Source organism: Aspergillus lentulus (genome assembly GCF_001445615.1).
Source record: "Aspergillus lentulus DNA, contig: Alt08, strain: IFM 54703, whole genome shotgun sequence".
NCBI classification, from domain to species: Eukaryota; Fungi; Ascomycota; class Eurotiomycetes; order Eurotiales; family Aspergillaceae; genus Aspergillus; species Aspergillus lentulus.
Genome location: NW_028322118.1, coordinates 253,644 through 276,432, shown reverse-complemented (window position 1 = coordinate 276,432; position 22,789 = coordinate 253,644). Strand labels below are relative to the sequence as shown.

Sequence of the window (22,789 nt, the reverse complement as noted above, 5' to 3'; positions counted from 1 at the left end):
CCAAGCCTTGATCGGCTGTCCCAGCTGCCCAGCGAGCTTTTGGTCGCCATCTTCCAGCAGTGTGCTGATTTTTCCTCGGTGTGGAGTCTTATGCGTACATCAAAACTGATGTTATCTGTGTTTAATAATGGAGCCTGTGACGTTGTTTCTGGAGTCATGCTTTTAGCTGTGCCTGTCCAGACTCGAATTGCCATGCAGGGAATCCTCGCCATGCATGTGGGCACTTTTCAATGGGAAAAATATGGGGACGTCGACTATTTCATGGGCAGTTACATCCGACCAGCAAATAGGATTATAGCATCATCCGCACAGCTGCGCAAGTTCGTCTATCTCGCCCACTATATTCATGTCCTGGCGCATCTATGTATCGAACGAATGATTCAGCGATGTCTTGAAAGTCCATTAGGCCAGCAACAGTATCCCCCAGGCTTTGAGCTTCCCACGTGGACAGAGGAGCAACGGACCGTCCTTGCACTTTGGCGCCTGCTATTCTGGAATCAACTCAAGATTGAAGGTGCAAAGGGATCTCTGGGATGGTCCACGGCTGACCTAGAACGACTGGCCTCGAGCGATCTATATGGTCATTATGGATGCAATACTCCCATCTACCAGGGTTTTGCAGCTTTGGTTTTCATCACCGAGCTCTTGCCAAGGGGAAGGTTCTTTAACCCCTCCAAGACACTGGCTCGAGATTCCTTTCCGTTGCCGAGCATGCCGAGTGAAAGAGAGTTTGACTGGGTCTGCGAGCCTCCTCCATCGAGAGCTATTACCCAGGGTCGGACGTTTGAAGATTGTGAATATGATTTGAAGGTGATGTTCCCACTGCAACAATCAGGGCACACTCAGCAGAGAGGCGACGATGAGTCTAGCCCAGCGGCAGGCCAAGACCCTAGCCATGATCTCATCAATCCTGAACAGAGTTCTGAACACAGCCCCGAGTCTCCGTCCCAGCCTCTTCCAGACCTGACAGGTGAAGCTGTACAGCCATCTGGACGACAACTACGTCGATATTTCTACGGAACAGACTCCGAGGACGGATCGTCCGACGACAATGAATGGAACACTGCTGAGGACTTCGATGACGACACCGAAGACAGCACCGAAGACGAAGAATCAAGCTCCGACTCGAGCTCTGATTCAAGCAGGTATGGCTTTAGAAGAGGAGGCGCGATCGTCTGCATCTTGAGGGACCCCACCCCGTCTCCTCCAGATGAATTTTATGTCTGGCACCGACGGCAGCCCTATGTGCCTCCCCCGGTTCGTGATTATGGGCCCCAGTCGCTGCGGGGCCCGGAGTGGGAAGACCTTGACCGAGAACCGCTCGGTATCCAATTCTGGCGCAGTATGTATGGTGGGAATCCCGCGGCCGGACCGGCCAAGTATATGCGGTTCCACCCGTATGCTCGCTATGGATTCGCATTCTGGGAGGAGAGGCGGATGATGCAGCTAGGACTATGGTCGCACCAGGCCCTTGACGATCCAATCGAGTACTACCGACGATGGTATACCTTTCTGAGTCAAAAGGATATTAAGCGCTGGAAGCAGAACTATCGATCTAGGGATGATGAGGCCTACGAATGACATTAGTTAATCAATCGAGCATATCGTGCATTCGAGAGAGGCTAGCATCTAACGCATTACACGCGACTTCCTCCAAGGATACCTTCCATCCGGATATAACTGTCCAGCTTTCACGCCTCGTACGTACAGAAGCCTGTGTAGAACTCGACTGGGTATGTGGTGCCCTTCTGTAGTATGGGTGACATGCAGAGTATGATCATAGGCGACCTTGGCATCCACACTACATCGTTAGCGCACATAACCACAATCGCATGAGAAGGAGAGGAGGAGTACATATCTACTCAATAGATGGTTCTAGTTGACTTTCATATGTTCAACCATCTGTAGACTTCCATTGACGGGGATTACATTCTCATGCATGGACGATTCCAGACGAGGCATGTCAGCGTACAAGCCATGTCTCACGCATTCTAGTTACACAGGCTGTATCCGTGCCATGTCGTCCTCCTGGAGCAATCCTGACTGGGGCCTGCATTAAAACATATCAATTCTAGCCCTGACCAATCCTGCAGTTACTCTGGTCCAATTAACAGCCAAGACTACAGCTATATCGGCACAAAAGGCCTCCCCTCAATCCTCTCCACCTTCTCAACAGCCCGGCGGTACCCCTGCTCGTTCTGAATCAGCCCAGCATAAGCATCCAACCGCGGATACTCCCTCCGCGGAATGATAGAAAGATTCAGCGCCGCAATAACCGGAATACTCATCTGGATATCCGCGGCCGTCAGCCGCGAACCACACAGGAACGGCCCGTCCTCCGGGGCCGACGCCAGCTGGTCCTCGAGGAAACGGAAGTGAGTACGGAGTTCTTGGTCGAGAAACTCGGCGCTGACTTTACCGGTGATGAACCCGGTGATGGGTTTGATGAAGAAGGGGACGGGGGCGTTTTTGAGTGCTATTGCTCCTGCATTAGCCAGGGACATGACGGGATGAGGAAAGAGGAAATACCATTCATGATGAGCTGCACTTGAATCGGAGACATGAGACTCCCCTCTGCGTAGTGCATATAGTACCGATAGCGCATCCAGGCCTCGGTTTCGCCGCCTACCTGGCCGTCGCGCCCGGGTCGATACCGCTGTGGAACGAGATGGGTGTTCGGTCCACTGAAATGGTCGAGGAAGTACTCGATGATGGCGGCCGACTCGACAAGGACCATGGGAGAGGCGTCCGGAGGTTGGACCGAGACGATAGGCGATTTTCCTAGTGGGTGGATCTGTTTCAACTCCGGGGGAGCGATGCCGTTGGGACCGCGTTTGTAGGTTTTGATGTCGTAGGACAGATTCAGTTCTTCCATGAGCCACATGATGCGCTGGGCGCGGGATTTTTCCAGCCTGGTAGAGTGAGCTTGAGAGCGGGCGGTACTGGGAGAGAGGTTACCAGTGCAGGACTATTTTGGCGCCTCGGTTTGCATTCATCGTGGCGTAATAAATAAATATATAGTATCAGAGTAGGATAGTAAAGTGGAAAGAGCTTTAGTTGTCTGCTTTCTTTGTCTGCCCGTTACAACATGCAATAAAGAGCTATTCTAGCGGTGGATGTATGGAGAAGATTCCAGTGTCTATACAGAGAATATGAGATTATATTTATCGTGTCAGATCCGGTGGCTGGTCGAGAATATATAAAACCCATCGCCTCTATTTCAGTACACTATTACACCAAATTGAAGGCAACAGCTCCAGTCTCACGTCAGCAGCAAAGACCACCCCGCAGGAGAAAGGTGCATATATATTCGTGGCACCTAGTTGGATATGATAGCAACCCAGAATTGCCTGATATAAGCACATCTTTGCTGATGTCACTGGAGAACCCTGTTTGATTTCCCTTCCTTGACCAGAGAGGTGTCTAAATGCTGCCATGTTACCTGACGGGACTTTGAAGATCCCCAGGCTTGAGAATCCCGCCTTTATTTCATTTACTCCGATCCGTCGCAGAAGTTCTGGAGAGACAGTAATATTTTAAGTAGAGAATGGCTTATATATGTCTGCATTGATAGAGGATAATTTGTTGCGAGGAACAGAGGGTTTCTGTTACATAAGATGATTAAGACCGAACCCACACTGCTATTTGATTCCATTCTGATATTTCATTTCTCCACTGCTAGGCTTCGCTTGGTTAATGCTTCAATAGCTTCTATTCTTGGCGGCCCACATGGAGATCAATGCGAGAACCTTTCAAATACCTGACCATGAAGTCACCATATTTGTTTTCTAGCAACACAATGAGTACCACCAGACCAGAAAAAGGTCCTTCATACCCGGCAACAACCCGACAAAATGCCCAGTCACCGACCCTTCTTTGGCGCCTACATGACCTTGTCTACCAAATCATGTTCATGTAAGATCAATTTTCAAATTACCGAGCAAAAGGAATGAGAATAACATGAGATCAGATCCGGGATCTGTGCCGCATTTGGCCCAATAGCATACTATCTCTTCTGCTACTACTACCAAGGACTGGACAAGGCAACATCCCGCCGGCGGTGCAGCGATGCCACTATTATCCTGGGCGGTATTTTCATTACAGCCTATCTGCTGAATTATGTTCTACTGTATTTTGCACTGCGCTCGCGGAGGGCAGCAAACCAATGAATGGGAGCAAGAAATAGACTTGAGATGGTAAGGGATTGGGTTTGTAGTATTTACTTCTATGGCTTTTGTTTAATTAACGGAAAGTGGATAATGTCTTCTCAATTGCTGTATACCTATGAATAAAAGAGGTGTGTGTATCCTGTATATATAAACTGCTGGCCAACTGGTCAATAGATACAACATTGGGTGGTCAGCACGGACAAAGGCATTTTCTTGAGGCAAGGTTATTTGTTATATATCAATCTGCATAGAATAGGATCAGCTTTGAGAACCCTATAGTTGAAGATCTGTGGCTATAACAAATCCAGCAATTTTCAAGGAGGATTCTGTGACACTCAGTTTATCATTGGATTATATACGGAACGCTAAATGATACATTCACATGCGTTTAGAATAGCAAGCTATTGATGATAGGCGCTATGGTCCTAAAGGATATTATTGGAGGGATTAGCCACCAGTACATAAAATTTTATATTAATTGCTGCGAAAGGCCTCTAATAGTGATTCTGCCTAGAGTGATTAACTAGTATCGGTTCGGTTAGATCGTATTTAGCTTGACACCTGTTCCTTTAACTCCCCCATCCTCATGAATCCCCTTTCAACGCATCAACATTTCGAGGTTCGACATGGACGAAACAACGCCTCTCCTCCCTGGACAAAATGACCACAACGACGAGGGTACTATCACAACGCGACCAACATGCGCGTCAAGGATTATCACCATCCTCATCTGGTCGTCCGTTATTACCTCCGCCGTGACCTCCTTGTACAGCCTCATCGTCCACCTGGTGGTGAAACTCTCCCCTTATTATTACTTTCTCCCCTGGAGTATGAGAGATTCCATTGAAGCCTTGCTCCCACTGGTATGACTTTTCCTTGGTCAATAGGATCGCGTCTCTAACACGCGTATAGACCTTCCTATGCGCGGTCGCGAGCTTGTTCGGCATTTTCAAACTGACGGTCCCAAACACCGGCGCATGGCTCCTGATCAACGTCGTCTTCGATTTTTTGATTGTTCTCCTCTTCTCGGGCAATCCTGCTCTTTCGGGCCCTGAGATTGGAAACTGGGGACAATGCGATGGCTACCGTGATGGGTTTCCATCTCCAGGGTTCGAGACGAGATGTGACAGTTTTGCGGACGCGATCAGGGCGGTGATACTTGTCGGGCTTGTGTTTGAGCTGGCTATCATGTAAGTTTCACTATTTGTTGTTGGTGCCAGCTGATTGTTCTAGGACTCTACATCTGGTCTTTTTCATCTGTGATTTGGTGCTGGGGGTCAAGAGACTCGGACAGTATAGCGGGGGATGGAGGTTTCCAACTGGTCAGCTGACGGTAGAGTTTACCGTTAAGGTATTGAGGCAGAGAGATGAATAATTGTCTACTCGTGAACTGGTGAGGTTGTGGTGATGACCGGTCAATTGTGACATGTGTGACATCAAATAGGGCTTGCAGATCGCATATTTTAGTCGTACAAGATATAGAATGCAGGTCAGCAGACAATCTGCCTTAGGGAAAGAATTTGCCAATAATGATAAGGAGAAGCATGGGGTTTGTCGTCCCGCACCGAGCAATATCTTCCAATCTGTCCGATTGCCTCGAGGATTGGCCCAGATAAATCCCGCACGCTAAAAGGAAGGTTATCAGGATTATAGCTTCATGCACCGCCACCCACACACATGGTTCACCCCACGTGCAGTGACGCATGTTTAAAGAGATGCATTCTTCTTTTTCTCTGTCTTTTGCATCTTACTTTCGTTTCAAGTGCTTCTTCAGCTGCCTCGTTGCGTGTCAGTTGACCAAGTACCAGGGATGTGGAAGCCTTCCCTCAATTTCATCACTTTGCATTGTCAGTAGGCTTCTGGAGCAAAGGGCGACTAAAACTTACTCGACTGCAGATGCGTATATCATCACTTTGAGCATCCTCAGTTTGGCAATTATCTATCCATATGGCAATCTCCGAGCCATCGACGCGTTCTTCTTCGGGGCCAGTGCCTCGACAGAATCCGGACTGAATACGTTGGTCGCTTGATCCTCTCGTGACGGGAAATACTGACGCGCCCCTAGTGTTGATGTCAATCTCTTGAAAACGTATCAACAGGTCTACATCTATGTGACTCCCATTATCAGCAATCTGGGTTTCGTCAACATAATCGTGGTGATTGTACGGTTGCGCTGGTTCGAAAAGCGTCTCAAGGAAGTTGGTACGTATCAATATATTTGCCTTTGACCGTCCTTTGCCTTCGAGCTGGCTGGCTGATCTGGTACAGCCCCTATCTTTCTCCGGCAAAGACGGAAAGATGATGCAGAAGCGAGAGCGGACAGTACTTCGAAGACGGCCACAGCTTCCGATGCCCCAATTACAGAGAAGTGAGCATGTCCGTTTGGTTAGGTTGGATATTGCTCACAGCCCACAGACAAGATTCTTTTCGGACTGAGTCGCAGAGTCCGCCCTTGCGCAATCCAGATTCCCGGTTCCCCTCTCACAGTATCACCTTTGCCGAAGATGTGCACGATGCTAGCCGGGACAGGCCTCTATACGTACCTCCTCCCTGGCAACGAGATCGAGGACAGCCCATCGTGGAAGTCGATGATGAGCTGAGCGACTGTGGTAAGCAGCTCCTGACGCTGACCATAACAAACTGACCGTCGCAGAGCGAACCAAATCCGCCGACGCTCAGATCCACCCCGGTACTTCCCGCCGGCGGTTCAAGCTGGCTCGGACAAGCACGCTGGAGCGAGTTGCGTCCACGATGTTTGTCCTCGGCCCTTCCGCAAGCCATCCCTCCAGGGCGCAGACGCAGCCCCTCGAGCCGCCCCTTTCGCAGCAGCTGGACCTGCCTGAACTATCATCGCACGCTACGATCGGCCGGAACTCGCAATTCCATAACCTGACCGACGAGGATCGGGAGATGCTGGGTGGGATCGAATACCGCAGTTTGAAACTGTTGCTCAAGATTGTCACTGGTAAGTCATCTTCCAAATTTGCAGGACAACACTAACCGAACAGGGTATTTCTTCGGACTTCATCTCTTCGGTGCAATCTGCCTGGTCGGCTGGATCCAGCACGCAGATCCCAAGTATCGTGAATACCTTGCCAAATGCGGCCAAGGAAACATCTGGTGGTGAGTCTGCTGTATACCTCATATGTACAATGCTAAGAAAGTAGGGCCTTCTATTCCGCCCAGTCAATGGTAGACAACCTCGGCTTCACCCTCACCCCCGACTCAATGGTCAGCTTTCAGGACGCAACCTTCCCTCTACTCGTCATGAGTTTCCTCGCCTATGCCGGCAACACCTTCTACCCCTGCCTCCTGCGCTTCATCATCTGGACCATGTCCAAGCTCTGCCCGCGCTGCTCATCCCTCAAGGAACCCCTCGCCTTCCTCCTCACCCACCCCCGCCGCTGCTACACCCTCCTCTTCCCCAGCAAACCCACCTGGGTCCTCTTCGCCATCCTCTTCACCATGAACCTCGTCGACGTCATCCTCATCATCGTCCTCGACCTCCACAACCCCACCGTCACCGTCCTGCCTCCCGGCCCCCGCGTCCTAGCCGCTATCTTCCAGGCCGCGTCAGCCCGCCATACCGGTACTGCAGTCTTCAACCTCGCGAACGTCAATCCCGCGGTGCAGTTCAGTTTGTTGGTCATGATGTACATCGCCATCTACCCCATCGCGATCAGCGTCCGCGCGTCAAATACCTACGAGGAACGCGCGCTGGGTATCTACCCCGACGACGCGGCGACTATCGACGAGTCGGACGGCCGGTCCTATGTTCTATCGCATATCCGCAACCAGCTTACCTTTGACTTGTGGTATATCTTTCTAGGGATCTTTTGTATTTGCATTGCGGAGTCGGATCGGGTTATGGATCCCGCGGAGCCGGTACCCTCCCTCCCTTCTCCTACTCAGTATTGATTTGGGAAAGCTGACAACGATAGGCATTCGCCGTTTTCCCCATTTTCTTTGAGGTTGTGTCCGCGTAGTACGTCCTGTCCCGTTCCTCTCTGATTTCTATCCTGGCTTACTGATGTGTGATAGTGCAAACGTCGGTCTAAGTCTAGGCTATCCAACTGTGAATACCTCCCTCAGCGGACAATTCTCCGTCTTCAGCAAATTGGTTATCTGTGCGATGATGATCCGCGGGCGGCATCGGGGCCTACCGTATCAGCTGGATCGGGCGATTGTGCTGCCGAATGAGCGGTTGGATGACAGTCTGGAGGGAGTTGATGACGTGAGGTCGGTGAAGAGGATGCGGCGGATTAAGCGGTTTCATACTAGCTAGATACTACGGTATAGACATAGATGCTTGTTGCTGGTGCAAGTCATAGACATGAAATGAATCGCTCGTTATCATAATATGCTACATGCTATCTATGTACAGATTAATGCGGCTTGACCCACGCGGGCTTGTCGCATGGATGCGCATCGCGCCATTTCTGGATTCGCTGCACGTTCCATCCTGAGAACCACCGCCGGTGATACTCCGGTAGTCGCTTTGTTCCTATCCGGAATGACTCGGTCGATACATGGCACTCCTTCTTGCTGTACCGCCATTGGAAGCAGGTGTCCTGACTCAGGCACTTGTCGCGACAGGCCTCCATCGAGGGGTTGTCTAGTTCAACCGGCACATCGGCGAGATTATCCCAGTCGTCCTCCTGGTCGCGCATCCTCCCGGTTGGAAAGGACAGCTCAGAGAGTTCCCGGAAGAGAAGCGGTATCTAGATCTGTTAGTACTGCATTTGCGTTCTATCTCGGACTCGGGCCATAGCATACCGTGACATCGTCGCGCGCCTGCTCGAAATCAAAAATCGCACTGCGCTCCCGCGGCATAACATGATGCATCGTAACGACAGGCTGGCACCATTGCTTCGACCCAAACTCCAGCGTCGCCGGTTTCTCCCCGTTCACCTGCGGCCAGAAATTCCGGACCCCCACGTTGAGCTCCTCCTTAATGGTGCGCCCCAGCACGAAATCCCCACAGCACTCGCTCTGAATGACATCGTCATACCGACTAGCCGTCCCCGGCTTCTTCCCCACAAACGCCTCCATCAGCGCTCGCGAAATGACGTACCCGCTCCCGCCGTGGCCGAACGCCTGGTCCGCGACAAAGGACGCCGAACCCATGTACAGCTTGTCCTTCGGCGAAAACTGCCGCAGCCAAAGGAGTAGATTCGTCCACACGACGTACGTGTCGCTCTCGATGAAAACGTACCAGTCCATGTTCGGCCGCTGCGCCCACGTCTTCTCCACCATGTGCAGGAACTTGTACTTGTCGAGCGTCCAGGCGGCCTTGCCGTCGTCCTTGAGCGTGGCGATATCCAGGCCTCCGCGCTGGTACGCTTGCTGCTGCCGGTAGAGCTCGAAGTCGGCATGCGTGGCTTTCATTGTTGCGTTGAAGTCTGCCAGCGCGTCGAAGATATGGTACGGGCCGATCTGCTCCTCGAGGTCGGAGAAGATCAGAAAGTCCCGCGCGCATCCGAGCGTCGTCAGCAACTGTGTCGGCAGTTTCTCGTAGATCTCCGTCGCTCCGGTTTTTACGATGAACAGGATGTTCCCTGGGTCTGGCGCCGCGTGGCACCGCCGGTCGGTATGCTGGAAGTCGTCGCTGGGGCCGCCGGATGGCCCGGGATTAGTACCATGACTGCTGGGTGTCGGTTTTCTGACCGTTTCGTGCAGAGTCGGCATCATCTCGTAGAAGAGCACCAGAGTGCAGAAGAACAGGACAGCGGCCAGCGCCATTGGTGCGAAACGGCGGAATTCCGGCTTCAGCTTTAATTCCAACGGCTTCATGTCGAACGCGACCGTATTCAAAACCTTAGCTCGGTTTGAGCGTGCTGAAGGGTATCGGGCACATGTGGATGGTTATATCAGTCGCCGGGGTAAGCTCGACAAAGACAGATGAAGAAGGAAGCGACCCCGCGGCGAGACAGTTAAGAGTGAGACGCGGCTGTAGCCTGTGAGACACTCCCAATATATCCTACTCTAGCGCCCTAAACATAGAAATAATACTCAATTAGTGCCCGTGTGCACTGTCCAGGGTCCAGGGTCGGTCGGGGTTGAGCAATGTCCGTCCGTAAACCTTTGCTATGCCGGGCGTGGCTGTACGGAGACAGAAAGTGAGCACTAAGATCAGCCTCCACCATTTCAGCGCCTGTGATTAATCCACTTTGCGTTTGTCATCATAATGTCAATTGCGAATGTGGAGATGGGTAGTCAGAAATATTGACGGTTCAGTTATTTTCGGCTCCGGGAGCTAGGATCTGTGGAGTGGAAAACCTATCAACGCGGTGGGAAGGGTGTCTGCCCCACGTAGTCCAATTGACAGACTCTATTAATTGCGACATTCACAAGCTAGTTTCAGCCTTGTCGATGCTATTGGTTTGGATCAGCAGTGTCATTGTCTCCGATTCGCTTTGACCAGAGAGTTGAGTGAAACCGTTTCTCCCGGGTGGAGATTTCTAGCTTTGAACACATGCTACACTCTACTCGGTACAGAGCTTCCAATGTCACGCTATCACTAGGAAATATGTCATAATCAAATCTGCACACTCTTCAAGCTTGAGTACCAATTGAGTCAACTAAGTACCAGCTGTCGATTCTCAACTGCCGTGTTCGCCGTCAGGTCCGAGACATCCTCGTGTTTTCTCCACTGCTCCAGCCACACCCCCACAAACCGTACAATTTCCTGCTGAAGGTTGACTATGGCCTTTGGTGCGGTTTTCCCTTGCTGCACATCTTCTTTGGACAAGCCATTCTGATCCCAGTGGTGTACCGCACCGCGAATTCCATCCCAGACGTCCTCGGCCGGGACATCGACAAGGATAAACGGCTCCTCGTCCGTTGACTTTCTTGACCGTGCACCGTCGGCATGCGGCGTCGCGTCACGCCAAGGATCGGCCAGTCCATCGATAATGGCCGCCCGGGGATATGAGAAGTTGAACCCGCCATGCTTGTTAATCCTGTCGGTATCAGGGGGCGTGGTAATGTTGAATTCCTCCTTGCAGAATTGAGATTCTCCGGCAAGCGTGATTAAACGGGAGATAAGAGGCAGTCTATCTTTCGGGACGCTCGACCCTGGCATAAAGTATCCCCATTCGGTGCAGACCTGATACCCCCAGCTAACACTTGTTGATTTTTCCAGGGACTGTGGTGACTTGGGACTGTAGGTACGGAGGAGCTCATCAAGATGGGAGAAAAGCGTAGCGTTCATGTAACCAGCGTAATTGAGCATGCCTGTGACCAGGCTGGAGTTGGTTGCATCATACTTTGTGGCCGAGATGATCTCCTTCGTCCACGCCTCTATGGTATTATTGTGCTGATAGAGCAATGTCGGGCTCGTGAGATTCTTGCAATATCTCTGAAAAGTACCAGAGCCGACCGCAGGGTCCCAATTGCGGCCTTGAAAGGCTCCGGGGGTACTCGAGAGAGCCGCAGCGAAGAACTCATCATCATCAAAAATGGACGAATTTGCACCAAAAACAGCCTTGAGGTGCGATTTCATCGTCTCGTTCTTGGCATGCTCAATCAGTATGGTATCCACAATATCCATGAACGTTCCGATACTCCATATGCAGTCGGACGGTGCGAATTGGCGAATGGGCTCATAATATTGCCAATAATCTACAATGGCCTCGGTGACTCCTGACGAGGACACAACGCCGAAGAAGACCTCCGGGTAGACCTTGCGAAGAAAGGCCACAAATGCTCCGGCATAGGACCCTCCGTATCCAATCCACGGCACGGCGCCGGCTGTCAGATTCAGGTGCTCAAGTCCGGGGAAAACAACGTTGGAAGCAAAGTAAGCGTAATCCGCCATTGCTTGCTCTGTTGACAAGAACCGAATGTTCTTCCTGGTGAGATTGGCGTAGGGGTAGCTCTCTCCATAATAGCGGTGTTCCAGGATAACTCCAAGACCATTATAGGTCTTGGCTAACTGGGTCACAATTCCGTGAGACAAGAACGGGAAACGATCTGTACCATTTGTCTCTCCGGCTGCAATGAGAAATACAGGGCCCCCTTCCTTGTAGTGACTGGCATCGAACCAGTAGCGGAGGTTGAAATGGTCGTAAGTATGAGGTTCATATCGAGATTCATTGTGAAAATGGTCAATAGGAACTGAGAATTTGTGCTCTATAAATTCCTTCGACGACGTCAGGTGTAGTGATGCACTCGTCTCATCTTCCAGCAGTCGCAGTTGATGGAGAAGCGGGAATTGCAGTTCCAATGGAGAGATGTCGAACCCTTGGGCGGCGGAGGTCAGGAATGTCCCAACAAGGAACAGAACAGCTCGCAGCTGCATCTTTATAATATATGTGTGCTCAGAGCAGAGATAACATCGATGATAGTAGAGAATTATAAAGACAAGAGAGTGTGGCTTTCAAGGTATTTGAGAGCTCAGCTGCGGATGATCATCCATCGCGACGATCCCCCTCCCGTCTCCACATCAACGACAAGCGCAGTTGGCATGGTCACAGGCCATTGAGAATTGGGACAAGCGTGCTTTCCGCGTATTCGAGGTCAAGTCATCATATTCACTCCTCTCTCTGGTGCCCTCAAGGAACTGGTTCCAAGGAGAGTCAGTACAAGTGAGCGTTTGTTGACTGCTTTGTGCCTCGGCTTAATATCAGACTATCCCTACTATGGACTAGCTTCGACTCTTCCATCGAGACATCTTCCCTTCGTTTTAGAATCACATTTACCATTGAGACAACCCTTCTCATACCTTCAGAATCTCAGCAGCATATCCATATGCTTCATCTTTAGCTTTCCACCCCTTGCTCCCTCGTTTCGATTTCTTGTTCCACCCGTGCATACACTCCTGCATCCGATGACATTCCACGTTATGACCCTCCATGCGGACCTTCTCTACAAGCTCCTCGCCTTCAACCGTGAACGGATCCTGTTCGGTCGTGATAACCAGCATATTCTTGTCGAAGCGCGCCGGATCAGCATATGATGGCGAAACCCGCGGATCTCTCGTGTCGACCTCGCGGGGGTCCCGATAACATGGATGGCAGAATTCCGAGAAGAAAGGGAGGATCCTTCGAGTCATACACTTCGATTTGGCCACTGGCTTCTTCGCTGTGGTCGGTTGCGAGATCTGTGGATGGGTAGAATGCGATAAAAGCGTGGAATGTTGACTCTTCATTGTCTTTGGCAGAGCCGAAGAGCAGCCAAGATGAGGCGACCGCCAGGACCAGATTGCCGCCTGCGCTGAACCTGACAGTGAGATATGCGCTTGATCGAATCGGGCCGGTTGAGACCGTGCCCAGTTCACCACGTCCTCGGTATAGTCGAACGCAGCGGGGAACAGATGTTCGGATGCCAGGCGGTCCTTCACGTCGACCACGGGGTAGCCTGTTTGTGCGATTGGACGGCAGAGCTCATCGTCGATGCCGAATGCGCGGAGTGTAAAGCCGCTGTCGCAGGCATTTATCAGGACCGGTGAGGGTCTCGTGGATCTCGAGCCGTTGTAGATGTGGAGCCTGATGGTGCGATCGAGGTCTCGGGAGGGCATATGTAGGACTTCGTCAGGGTGTGGATCTCCTCTGAAATGTAGGCCGACGACAATCCGGAGGAGTGATATGACACTCTTTTCCGGTAGTAATCTACGCCCATGTTGCGTATATCAAACTGAAGGGATATGCGTTCGACTTTGAGTGTCTAGGATGCGAGCTTCATCTCTGGGACGCATGCTCATAATACAATGACATCATTTAGATGGGTACCATTGATCCATCATATACTGTCCCTGGGAATTAGGGTCCTTCTCTGCGTGCCATATTGGGCTGGATAAGGTGCTCTACATTGATCAAGGCTGGGGTGTCACCTCTCGCGATATAACTCCGTTATCATAACATGGCCACAGATATATAGTTGCGCACCAAGAAAACACTCAGTTTATCACCATTCGATTCGAGTTGGGCTCACACCTTGTTTTATTTTTATTTCTTCCTCTACTGTACATCTAGGATTGGCACTGCCATATTCTTGCGCTCTGCATGGATTTTCCAAAGTAGTGGCAGATCAGTTTTGGTGCGCTGCTGATTGGAGAAGAATACGAGCTAAAAAAAGAAGGTAGATTGCGGACACCCAAAAAGGTTAAGGTAGATAAGATTCTTCAAGTTGAAGTTTTTGCAAAGTGATCTGGGACGACTTGTGCGCTCTGTAATATCTGGATGGAATATCCATCCTGCAGCCCAATATGTCTCCTCAAACTGAGACGGAAGTGTCCAACCTAGAGAAGGGACCTAGTCCTGCCACAGAAGTGAAGCACGATGTAGCTGCAACGGCGAACGAGACCAAAGAAGAGTCCGCTGCACCAATGGACCATGGACTTCATGCTTGGACAGTGGTCGCAGGAGCCTGGTGCTGTCTCTTTTGTGGATTTGGGTGGGTCAACGGTGAGCTTGCCCGTGTCACTGGCACAGAACAATTCTGACCGAAATAGCGATCGGTGTCTTCCAAGATTATTACCAGCATAATCAATTGCGCGAGTACTCAGCGTCCAGTATCTCCTGGATCCTGTCTCTCGAGCCATTCGTCCTCTTCGCCGCAGGCATCGTCCTAGGCCGCGTCTTCGACAACTACGGCCCTAAATGGATGCTCCTCATCGGCACATTCCTGCACGTCTTCGGCCTCATGATGATCTCCGTCTCGAGCGAGTACTACCAGTTTCTCCTTGCGCAGGGGATCTGCAGTCCCCTAGGCGCTAGCTTCGTCTTCTATCCGGCTTCTGCCTGCACGGCAACCTGGTTCGATAAGCGCCGCGCGCTCGCATTCGGGATCATGTCGAGCGGGTCGTCGATAGGCGGCGTTGTTTTCCCCGCAATGTTATCGCGACTGCTACCTCGTGTGGGATTCGGATGGTCGCTGCGCATCTCGGCGTTTGTGGTGTTGGCGTTACTGGTTGTGGCGAATATGACTGTTCGCTCGCGCATCGCGCCTGTGCCGAGGCGGGTGCAGTTCAGCGATTATATCGGCCCGTTCTCGGAAGTGCCGTTTGTGTTGCTGATGCTGGCGTCTTGCTTTGGCTTCTGGGCGATGTTTGTGCCGATTAACTATGTGATACTTGAGGCGCAGGAGGATGGGGTCCGTCGGAGTCTAGCGGAGTATCTATTGACGATTCTGAATGCTGCAAGGTTAGTCTCCAGTTTCCAGTTGCGTGGATTGAGATGTATGCTGATGAGATAGTCTTCCTGGCCGGATTCTGCCGGGTTACTTCGGAGATAAACTCGGCCGGTTCAACGTGATGATCGCCATGTGTACTCTTTCTGCGCTGACGATCCTCGTCCTCTGGATTCCTGGAACGTTGTTGGCTCCTGGCTCTGCGGCAGTCTATGTGATCTTCAGCTTGTTGTATGGATTCGCGTCTGGAGCGTTTGTCGGCATGGTTCCGGCGCTGCTCAGTCAGATCACGGCGGATATGAGCAAAACGGGCGTACGACAGGGAGTATTGTATACCTGCATGAGCATCGCGACGTTGACCGGAAGTCCAATTGCGGGGGCGATTCTCAATAAACAGGACGGGACTTATTGGGGGCTGCAGGTCTTTGCTGGGGCGATGATGGTTGCTAGTGTGGTGTTCTTTGTTGCTGCGAGAGTGGTGTTGCAAGGGACCTCGCTGAGAAAGAGGGTGTGATTAGACATTCACTAGTAGACCTCAAGCATCAACACACAGAATCACTGGGGCAATAGTATCCATATCCCACTACAAAACTTGCTTTCTTCACATTATCGACGCGTGACTCGGTAAAATCCATTGGAGGTTCCCCGGTGCACAAGTATTCCTTCATGACCAAGAGATAGGGAAATCAGGGCAAGCAACGGGCACAGAGGCACCGGCCATACTGGAGAGATGTAATCTGATGCGATTGACGACAAGAGCCAGGACTGAAGTGGAAAGAGGCTGATTCCCTGCTTGATGTTATTGTGCGTAGGATGGAGGGAGGAAGCAGGACGTGGACACGGTGCTCGGTTGAGGATTCAGCGGCGTATGTACACGATGATAAATGATCGGACTTGATGCAGTCAACACTACAAACTCAGAGAAGTAATACGCGAATACATATTAAAAATGTAGATCGAAGTCGATGATGATCAACGCATGTTGCGTAGATTCAACTGCAGGTGTATTATTCACTTCATTGTAACAAGCCTGAAGATTACCACTGATTTAGTAGCACTCGAAATGTCCTATCTTCAGTATTCTACCAATCCTTCATTAAGTCCAGATCCAAGCCAACTAGCTAATACACCAGCTCCCATTCCGCACCACAACCTGGGATATAGGCAATGCGGTCGTCAGGCTGTGGAGCAAAACTGGTACTGAGCTCGCTTATGCTGAAATGACACTGGATACAGGATATGGTCAATATGAAGAATCCCTTGGCGTTCCTTATGAACGACACCGAACCGGAGGCATGCTGAAGATACATACGATCGTCGCCAATGATGCGTTGATCTGCCGGAGAGGGCGCGTAATTCGGACAGAGTCTTTTAATGGCTTGGAATCGAGCGCGAGATTTGGTGCTGGCGTAGACCTGAAGTGATTCCGTCTCTGACTTGCGTTGCACGTCCCAATAGAGAGATTTGTATTTCTTGGAGCGGATGTAGTACCTGTAGGAAGAAAAGATCAGCTACCTTGCTACCTCGTTACAAGACACGGCAAGGTGGAGCTACCAGTTGTATTGAAAGCAATCCACAAAAGGCCCGTTATTGATCATGTGCCACGAATCATTGTAGCCATACAAGGGCTTAAAGAGGATCAGACCGTCAAATCTCTGAGCGAGGTGATGGTCGGTGGTTGAATGCTCGATGCGGAAGTTTTGGTACCGGTACCATTCGGCGTTGACTCGTGCGATGTTTCCGAACTGTGAGGTTTCCATGGCACGGAACCATGCATCGAGAGTGTCCTTGTCCTTGGCCGTGATGAGCCAGACAGCGAAGCCCTGCTTTATTAGTCAAGAGAACTGCTTTGTTGACCTTCAGTCTTACCCCAGAGGTGGCGTAGGCGTAGAAGACCATCTTGCTGCACAGAAGCTCTGCCTTCAGGTGGCAACTGACATGGAGACGTCGACTGCTCAACTGATGGAAAGAAAGGTTGAGCAGAGGATGCCGAGACTTTATAGTTCAGAATCAGTGGCAGATGTGAATGCAACGGAAGGTTGAAGATGTATGTAGATGTTGAAATCTCTGGGAGTCATCTGGATCATGCAGAATTTTCATCATCATTCACCATGAACGACACCGTAATACGCCCGGACAGCTTCAGAAGGGCTCGGCGTTGCGTATGATGTTGTGCAGTGTTGTCCACCTTTTCACGGTTTGCTCTAGGTGATGCAATAAAGGACGATCCTGACTGCATGCCTTCAGCAGCTATTGCAAGGTAGGTGCTTCATTGCCCGGAACAACTGATTCCTTCATGGATGGTGACTTCAATTCCGTGTCGTTTTCGTGTCCGTCGAATAGAGCCATGGTTGCCTCTTCGCCAGGTACGTGTCAAATCCTGATGCAGCATTTGTGGAGCGTCTAGAAAGTTGCTGAACTCCAGGAATTCGAAGATAGACACGATTCTGGCATATGAGGGATCGGCCAACTCTCCAAAATTCAGCAACAGCGTGACCGGCATCGATTGATCTCGAGCACGCTGTCCAAGTAGCACGCTGCGTTTTCAGTTGGCGAGACCTGCGCTGGAAATAACTTATCCGCTCTTTTGCCAGCGAGATTCGCATCCGGTCTATTCATTTCCCGACCCAGGCAGACATGGTTGACAGTCATTCGAGGAGAGCAGGGCACGACTATGCCTGGTAACATGCAGTCTCAGAGAAATTTCTTTCAGTATTCGAAATAAGCCACTGCGGACTAGAGGAAGAGTAGACGGATGTCAACTCTGTTACTCGCACGCGGTACCATGCAACCTTTGCACGATACGAGAATAATCATTTCCCGACAAGGCGAGGACTTACAACCAGGTCAACAAGGCACAGGACGATGACTCTACCTTGGTCGGGTACGTCTCTGGAGGGGAGTGAAATACCCTCCATCATAGCACTCGTCATCTCTCCCAGAAAGACACACTATCTCAGAAACATCCTCAAGAATCGCATCCCGCATCCCACACTCCACAAAGTCTGCCAGTTCTCCGTAATATCGATGTGCAAGGAAGTCTGAAGTCTCAATGTCTCTCAGCTCGCCATGCCTATTCTGAGAGACTCGAAGGAGACTATTACACATGAAAACGTCATGGGACTTTTGACACTGCTAGTCCGCCATGCAGTGCAACAACACTACTAAGCTCGATCACGCGAGCTTCGACATACTCGGCATTACAGATCCGGTTGCATTCTTAGATCGGAGATATCTTAAAACATCAGATATTGTCCGACCGTAAACGTTGTCGACGACCGCTCGCATATTGAGATGATCGAGGAGAGTTCCTCCGCTGAGAAGTTCGTTACAGGATGGAGCGATCAACGCTGGCGACGTGAAAGTTTCAAGCATTATGCACGTGGCTTAATTACCAACAGCTGCAGCACGCGTGAGGACTCGCGTCTCGGCGAGAAAGAAGTCCAAGTGCAGCCAATTCGGGCGGGAATCCTCCCTATGTGGAAGCGAGAGATAGCACTCCATACGGTTTACGCGTGACAAGAGCACACACTTCCTGTGAGATGCAACTGATGGCTCCTCCTGACTCGTAGCAGTGGCCATTGTATCTCATGGATGGATGAAGAGAGAACTGAGGGATCAAGAGTATTAGCTTTCGGAGGTTTACACGCATTAGGAGAAGTCTTGTAGTGAGTGGCTGCCTGAACTGATTATGCTCGCATGGAGACCCTCGCTTAATTCGATTGCCGAGGAGGAGTTCGGACGAACAGGATCCCAGATCTTCTCGGCGCTTGACTAGCGTGAAGAACTGGTGGTGTTTGGTTAGATTTACTGGTGGGTAGAATCAGCCGACGCAAGCCACCAGGAGCTGACTATCACTGCATTCTAGGCTAGACTGTCGAGGGTATCTCGTATTTGGACGCATAAAAGCATCATCACCATGATGGACGTGTCAGACTGGGATTTAGACATTCGTGAGCTTGAGACGAGGAGCAGTCGTATGTTGAGACCTGCCTTCCCCTCAAGCTAGGGACCGTACCCACCGCTATATATCCAATATGAGCTATCGTACATTCAATCCAGCGGGAGGTAAACACAGAGTGTAAACAAGAATGCAAGGAGGCCGGGAGGCAGGGAGGCAATGCAGGGGTACGGGGTATGTCCGCCGGCAGAGAGTAATTAATGCTCATAACTGCCAAAGGGATCACACAGGAATACCATCCTTTAATAAACTTCGGTACTACGAGCAAGAGGGGCAGGATACTAGTTGTCACTCAGATCTCACCTTTGAGCATCATAATGGCTACTCTAACCGAGAGAAATTGTGGGTTGACTGGTCATAACTAATCGCAAGCGATGAAGACGACAATGCATGATTGGGTGCAACAAAAAAGCCCGGTCCGAGACTTGCATAATGGGCGGATTCGATTCCTTGCCCCGTAGAAACTCAGATCTGGTTCTAGCAATTGAGCAGAGCTAATGCAGGAGCTGCATGAGTGGACGCAGGGATATATTGTGATCTATCAAGTGGGTGGGCTGGTGGAGTGGTGGTTCATTTCCCGGCATTCCTCGTACTTAAAGCTGGCCCTTTGATATTGTTGACCACTGGGTTATGACTCTGTAGATAATAGTATAACTGCAATATGGCTTCGCTGGTCACCTCCCTCGTCAACGCTCTGACAGGCAACGCGGACAGCCTCTGCTCCGTCCTGGCCGATCATGGCTACCAGGTTCAGTATCCGCTCTCGCTGTCGTATACGCACGACTTGACCAACTACTGGTCGGCGGCATGCTGGGATCTCCATCCAGAATGCATGGTTGTGCCAAAAAATGTCCAGGAGATGTCGGATGTAATCACCGCGCTGGGATACACGCAGGACCAATTTGCGGTGAAATCGGGCGGTCACTCGCCTAACCTTGGTTTCTCGAGTACGCAGGGCGGCCTGCTAATCGTCACGAAGAATCTCGATCAGGTTGTGTATGATCCGTCCACCCAGACGGCCGTTATCGGGCCAGGGCAGAAATGGGAGGATGTGCAGGGGAAGCTGGAGGTAACAGGGCGGGCGGTTCTCGGCGGAAGACTGGGAGGTGTAGGCGTTGGGGGGTTGCTTCTAGGAGGTGAGATTCGATTCTCCTCTCATATGAATGTGGTTCCTGAGCAGATGAAAAGGTGGTCTCAGCTACCTCAGTCCGCAGTATGGCTGGGCAGCGAACAATATCCTCAACTACGAGGTCGTGCTGGCGAATGGCACCATCGTCAATGCAAATGCAAATGAAAACTCGGATCTCTTCGCTGCCTTGAAAGGTGGAGGCAGCTCTTTTGGAATCGTCACTTCGTATACCGTCCAGACACGCCCGATGGACCACCCCGTTTGGGGAGGAAATTACATCTTTTCTGGCGTTGACACAGCGAAGATGCTTGCTGCTCTCCAGGACTTTGTCGAGTACTACCCGGATGAGAAGGCTTCAATTATTTTGACCAGAGAGCACGCACCAGCGCTCGATATTTGGGTCATGTTCCTCTTTTATGATGGAGAGAAACCACCGGCGGGTATCTTTGACAACTTCACTGCCTTGAATCCAGTCGACCAGACCCGGACATATGACCGTTATACCGACCTGGTGGGTGATAAATCAATCTAAAATCTGCTACCCGTGTCTGACCGACTCGAACAGCTCAAAAACGGCGACAAATATATTATTCAGTAAGTTGTGAGTCCGAAAATACTCGTTCAGCACTGACACCATACAGCGGAAGCCGATACAGCGTTGCAGGCGAAACCCTGCCGGTCCCAAAAGGCATGTCGCCCGAGGTCTTGCAGTCCATCTTTGATTTTTGGCTTGACGTAAACAACGAGGTACTGCTGGAGACCGGTATGGTGGGAAGCATCGCCTTCCAGCCCTTCCCACGGAGCATCGCACAGAAAGCCTTGGAGCTCGGAGGAGTCAGTCCTTTCCTACGTACACCTTCCAACTAACGGCTGCTAACCGGGATATAGGATCTGCTTGACTTTCCCCCAGACCAGGACTATATTCTCATTCAGATCACCCTGCAGTGGATACTGGGGCTGTCCGACGCTCGGATGCACGATGCCACGCAGAAGCTCTTCAAAGGATTTGGTCGCTTGATTAAGGAGTACATTGCTAATGGAACTCTGCCAGATGTTTATCGTCCGTTGTATATGAATGACATCGACGCTGGCCAAGAATACTGGAGTCGACTGAGGACGCGGGATCGGGCCCTGCAGACGAGACTCAAGTATGATCCTGCGGGATTCTTTCAGACGCGGACCAGTGGATTTCGCTTGCCCTAATAGATGGACTGCCTTTGTTGCGATTCTGTGCTGTTATCAATAAGGATTAATTTAGCATTTTTGCATCATCAGTCCACAAGTGCTTCATGTCTCAATGTTTATTTTTGTTCAGTCCAGAAGACTGAAGAAATAGAGAGAGAAAGGATAAACGGTGCCTTGAGCAGCCTTTCTGTTTTGGGAATACGACTACAGTCACACGTTCAGTTTCAGCTTTGTTCAATGTCACAGTCTCAATCCGCGTCTCCTCAGCCTTTCTCCGAAACTCGTTTGATTATTCGACAGCAGCCTATAACATGCGCAAATTTGTCCATTCATGCATAATCTTACCGGGTCATGGAGAACAGACGGCCCTCGGATGGTTTGTCCAACGACCTGTGGAGCGAGATAGGAGCTTTGCTTAAAGAAGAAAATGAACGACTGCGAACCCAAAATGACCTGCTCAAACAGCTTCTTCTTGATGGAAATAAACCCTCTGGGTCTGGTACAAATCATGGTAATCTCCCGAATGACGATAAAAGGAACCGGTGTATCCAAGATGAGCTCCAGCTCCATGGAAGAAACAAGTCACAGACCTCCTTGAAATCCTGTCTGAAACGTGACAACAGTGGCTTTGAGGTTCAAGGTCAAGGGCAGAGTCTTCTTTACGTTGCAGATGAAACTCTCAAGTATCCTCGAGTCTATCATTTGTTGATGAGCGGCATCCACCCCGCCTCCACAGACTGTCGACAGCATTGAGAGCTGACACCTCCTGGGAATACTGTGAGTACAGAGAATCAATCGTCTTCGTGCTGAGAGCACGGCTCTGACGTACGCCAGGGAAGCCTGTTGCCCCCGGAAGAATATCCCATCCGGGACAGTATCAGTCCGAATGGGAGATTTGCCCGAATAACCAGTCGCTCCGGTCAAAAACAGTTTAACGCCTGTGGTGCGAGATAAGGGGGCTGGGCAGCCTGGGCTACGAAGAATTTGACAATCCACAAGGTCAGCGCCTCTCCAGTGAGCACCAAAGTTTGGATTTATGTGGTCGATATTTCTCCTAGCATTGGTATGGTGATAGATGGTGTGGTACATTTATAGTTTGCCTTAAACATCCTAATAGTGGTGATGAGACTATTAAGCCCCCCTATTTCTAACAGCATGCATGAGTAACTACTACCTATAAGTATTATAAATATCTTGTATAGACCGCTATCCAAA

The 22,789-nt window shown here is 50.7% G+C and overlaps 9 protein-coding genes across 9 annotated transcripts; 4 read left to right on the top strand and 5 right to left on the bottom strand.

Annotated features, from left to right (window-relative positions):
* Positions 1–192: 192 nt before the first annotated feature.
* Positions 193–1,581, top strand: ALT_3361 (uncharacterized protein; the record flags this gene model as incomplete). Its single annotated transcript, XM_033556622.2, has 1 exon — positions 193–1,581. The coding sequence occupies one exon, from the start codon at positions 193–195 to the stop codon at positions 1,579–1,581; it is 1,389 nt and encodes a 462-aa protein (XP_033412513.2).
* A 545-nt stretch (positions 1,582–2,126) lies between these two features.
* ALT_3360 (glutathione S-transferase) lies at positions 2,127–2,884 on the bottom strand (the record flags this gene model as incomplete). Its single annotated transcript, XM_033556623.2, has 2 exons — positions 2,127–2,476; positions 2,530–2,884. 2 exons carry the CDS (start codon positions 2,882–2,884, stop codon positions 2,127–2,129), a joined length of 705 nt encoding a protein of 234 aa, XP_033412514.2.
* Positions 2,885–4,795: 1,911 nt separating this feature from the next.
* On the top strand, positions 4,796–8,454 carry ALT_3359 (potassium ion transporter; the record flags this gene model as incomplete). Its single annotated transcript, XM_089599557.1, has 11 exons — positions 4,796–5,032; positions 5,082–5,359; positions 6,025–6,186; positions 6,235–6,371; positions 6,438–6,537; positions 6,585–6,778; positions 6,823–7,134; positions 7,178–7,292; positions 7,337–8,054; positions 8,111–8,154; positions 8,211–8,454. The coding sequence occupies 11 exons, from the start codon at positions 4,796–4,798 to the stop codon at positions 8,452–8,454; spliced, it is 2,541 nt and encodes an 846-aa protein (XP_089455895.1).
* A 100-nt stretch (positions 8,455–8,554) lies between these two features.
* Positions 8,555–9,962, bottom strand: ALT_3358 (glycosyltransferase family 31 protein; the record flags this gene model as incomplete). Its single annotated transcript, XM_033556626.2, has 2 exons — positions 8,555–8,890; positions 8,946–9,962. The coding sequence occupies 2 exons, from the start codon at positions 9,960–9,962 to the stop codon at positions 8,555–8,557; spliced, it is 1,353 nt and encodes a 450-aa protein (XP_033412517.2).
* Positions 9,963–10,746: 784 nt separating this feature from the next.
* Positions 10,747–12,471, bottom strand: ALT_3357 (putative extracelular serine carboxypeptidase; the record flags this gene model as incomplete). Its single annotated transcript, XM_033556627.1, has 1 exon — positions 10,747–12,471. One exon carries the CDS (start codon positions 12,469–12,471, stop codon positions 10,747–10,749), a length of 1,725 nt encoding a protein of 574 aa, XP_033412518.1.
* A 417-nt stretch (positions 12,472–12,888) lies between these two features.
* ALT_3356 (uncharacterized protein) lies at positions 12,889–13,689 on the bottom strand (the record flags this gene model as incomplete). The annotated part of the gene is made up of 1 exon (XM_033556628.1): positions 12,889–13,689. The coding sequence occupies one exon, from the start codon at positions 13,687–13,689 to the stop codon at positions 12,889–12,891; it is 801 nt and encodes a 266-aa protein (XP_033412519.1).
* A 687-nt stretch (positions 13,690–14,376) lies between these two features.
* On the top strand, positions 14,377–15,813 carry ALT_3355 (putative MFS monocarboxylate transporter (Mct); the record flags this gene model as incomplete). The annotated part of the gene is made up of 3 exons (XM_033556629.2): positions 14,377–14,575; positions 14,623–15,313; positions 15,366–15,813. The coding sequence occupies 3 exons, from the start codon at positions 14,377–14,379 to the stop codon at positions 15,811–15,813; spliced, it is 1,338 nt and encodes a 445-aa protein (XP_033412520.2).
* Positions 15,814–16,420: 607 nt separating this feature from the next.
* Positions 16,421–17,538, bottom strand: ALT_3354 (uncharacterized protein; the record flags this gene model as incomplete). Its single annotated transcript, XM_033556630.2, has 4 exons — positions 16,421–16,790; positions 16,854–17,122; positions 17,169–17,294; positions 17,410–17,538. 4 exons carry the CDS (start codon positions 17,536–17,538, stop codon positions 16,421–16,423), a joined length of 894 nt encoding a protein of 297 aa, XP_033412521.2.
* Positions 17,539–19,921: 2,383 nt separating this feature from the next.
* Positions 19,922–21,592, top strand: ALT_3353 (FAD-binding oxidoreductase; the record flags this gene model as incomplete). The annotated part of the gene is made up of 5 exons (XM_033556631.1): positions 19,922–20,396; positions 20,449–20,900; positions 20,955–20,983; positions 21,031–21,223; positions 21,278–21,592. 5 exons carry the CDS (start codon positions 19,922–19,924, stop codon positions 21,590–21,592), a joined length of 1,464 nt encoding a protein of 487 aa, XP_033412522.1.
* Between the last annotated feature and the right edge of the window lie 1,197 nt (positions 21,593–22,789).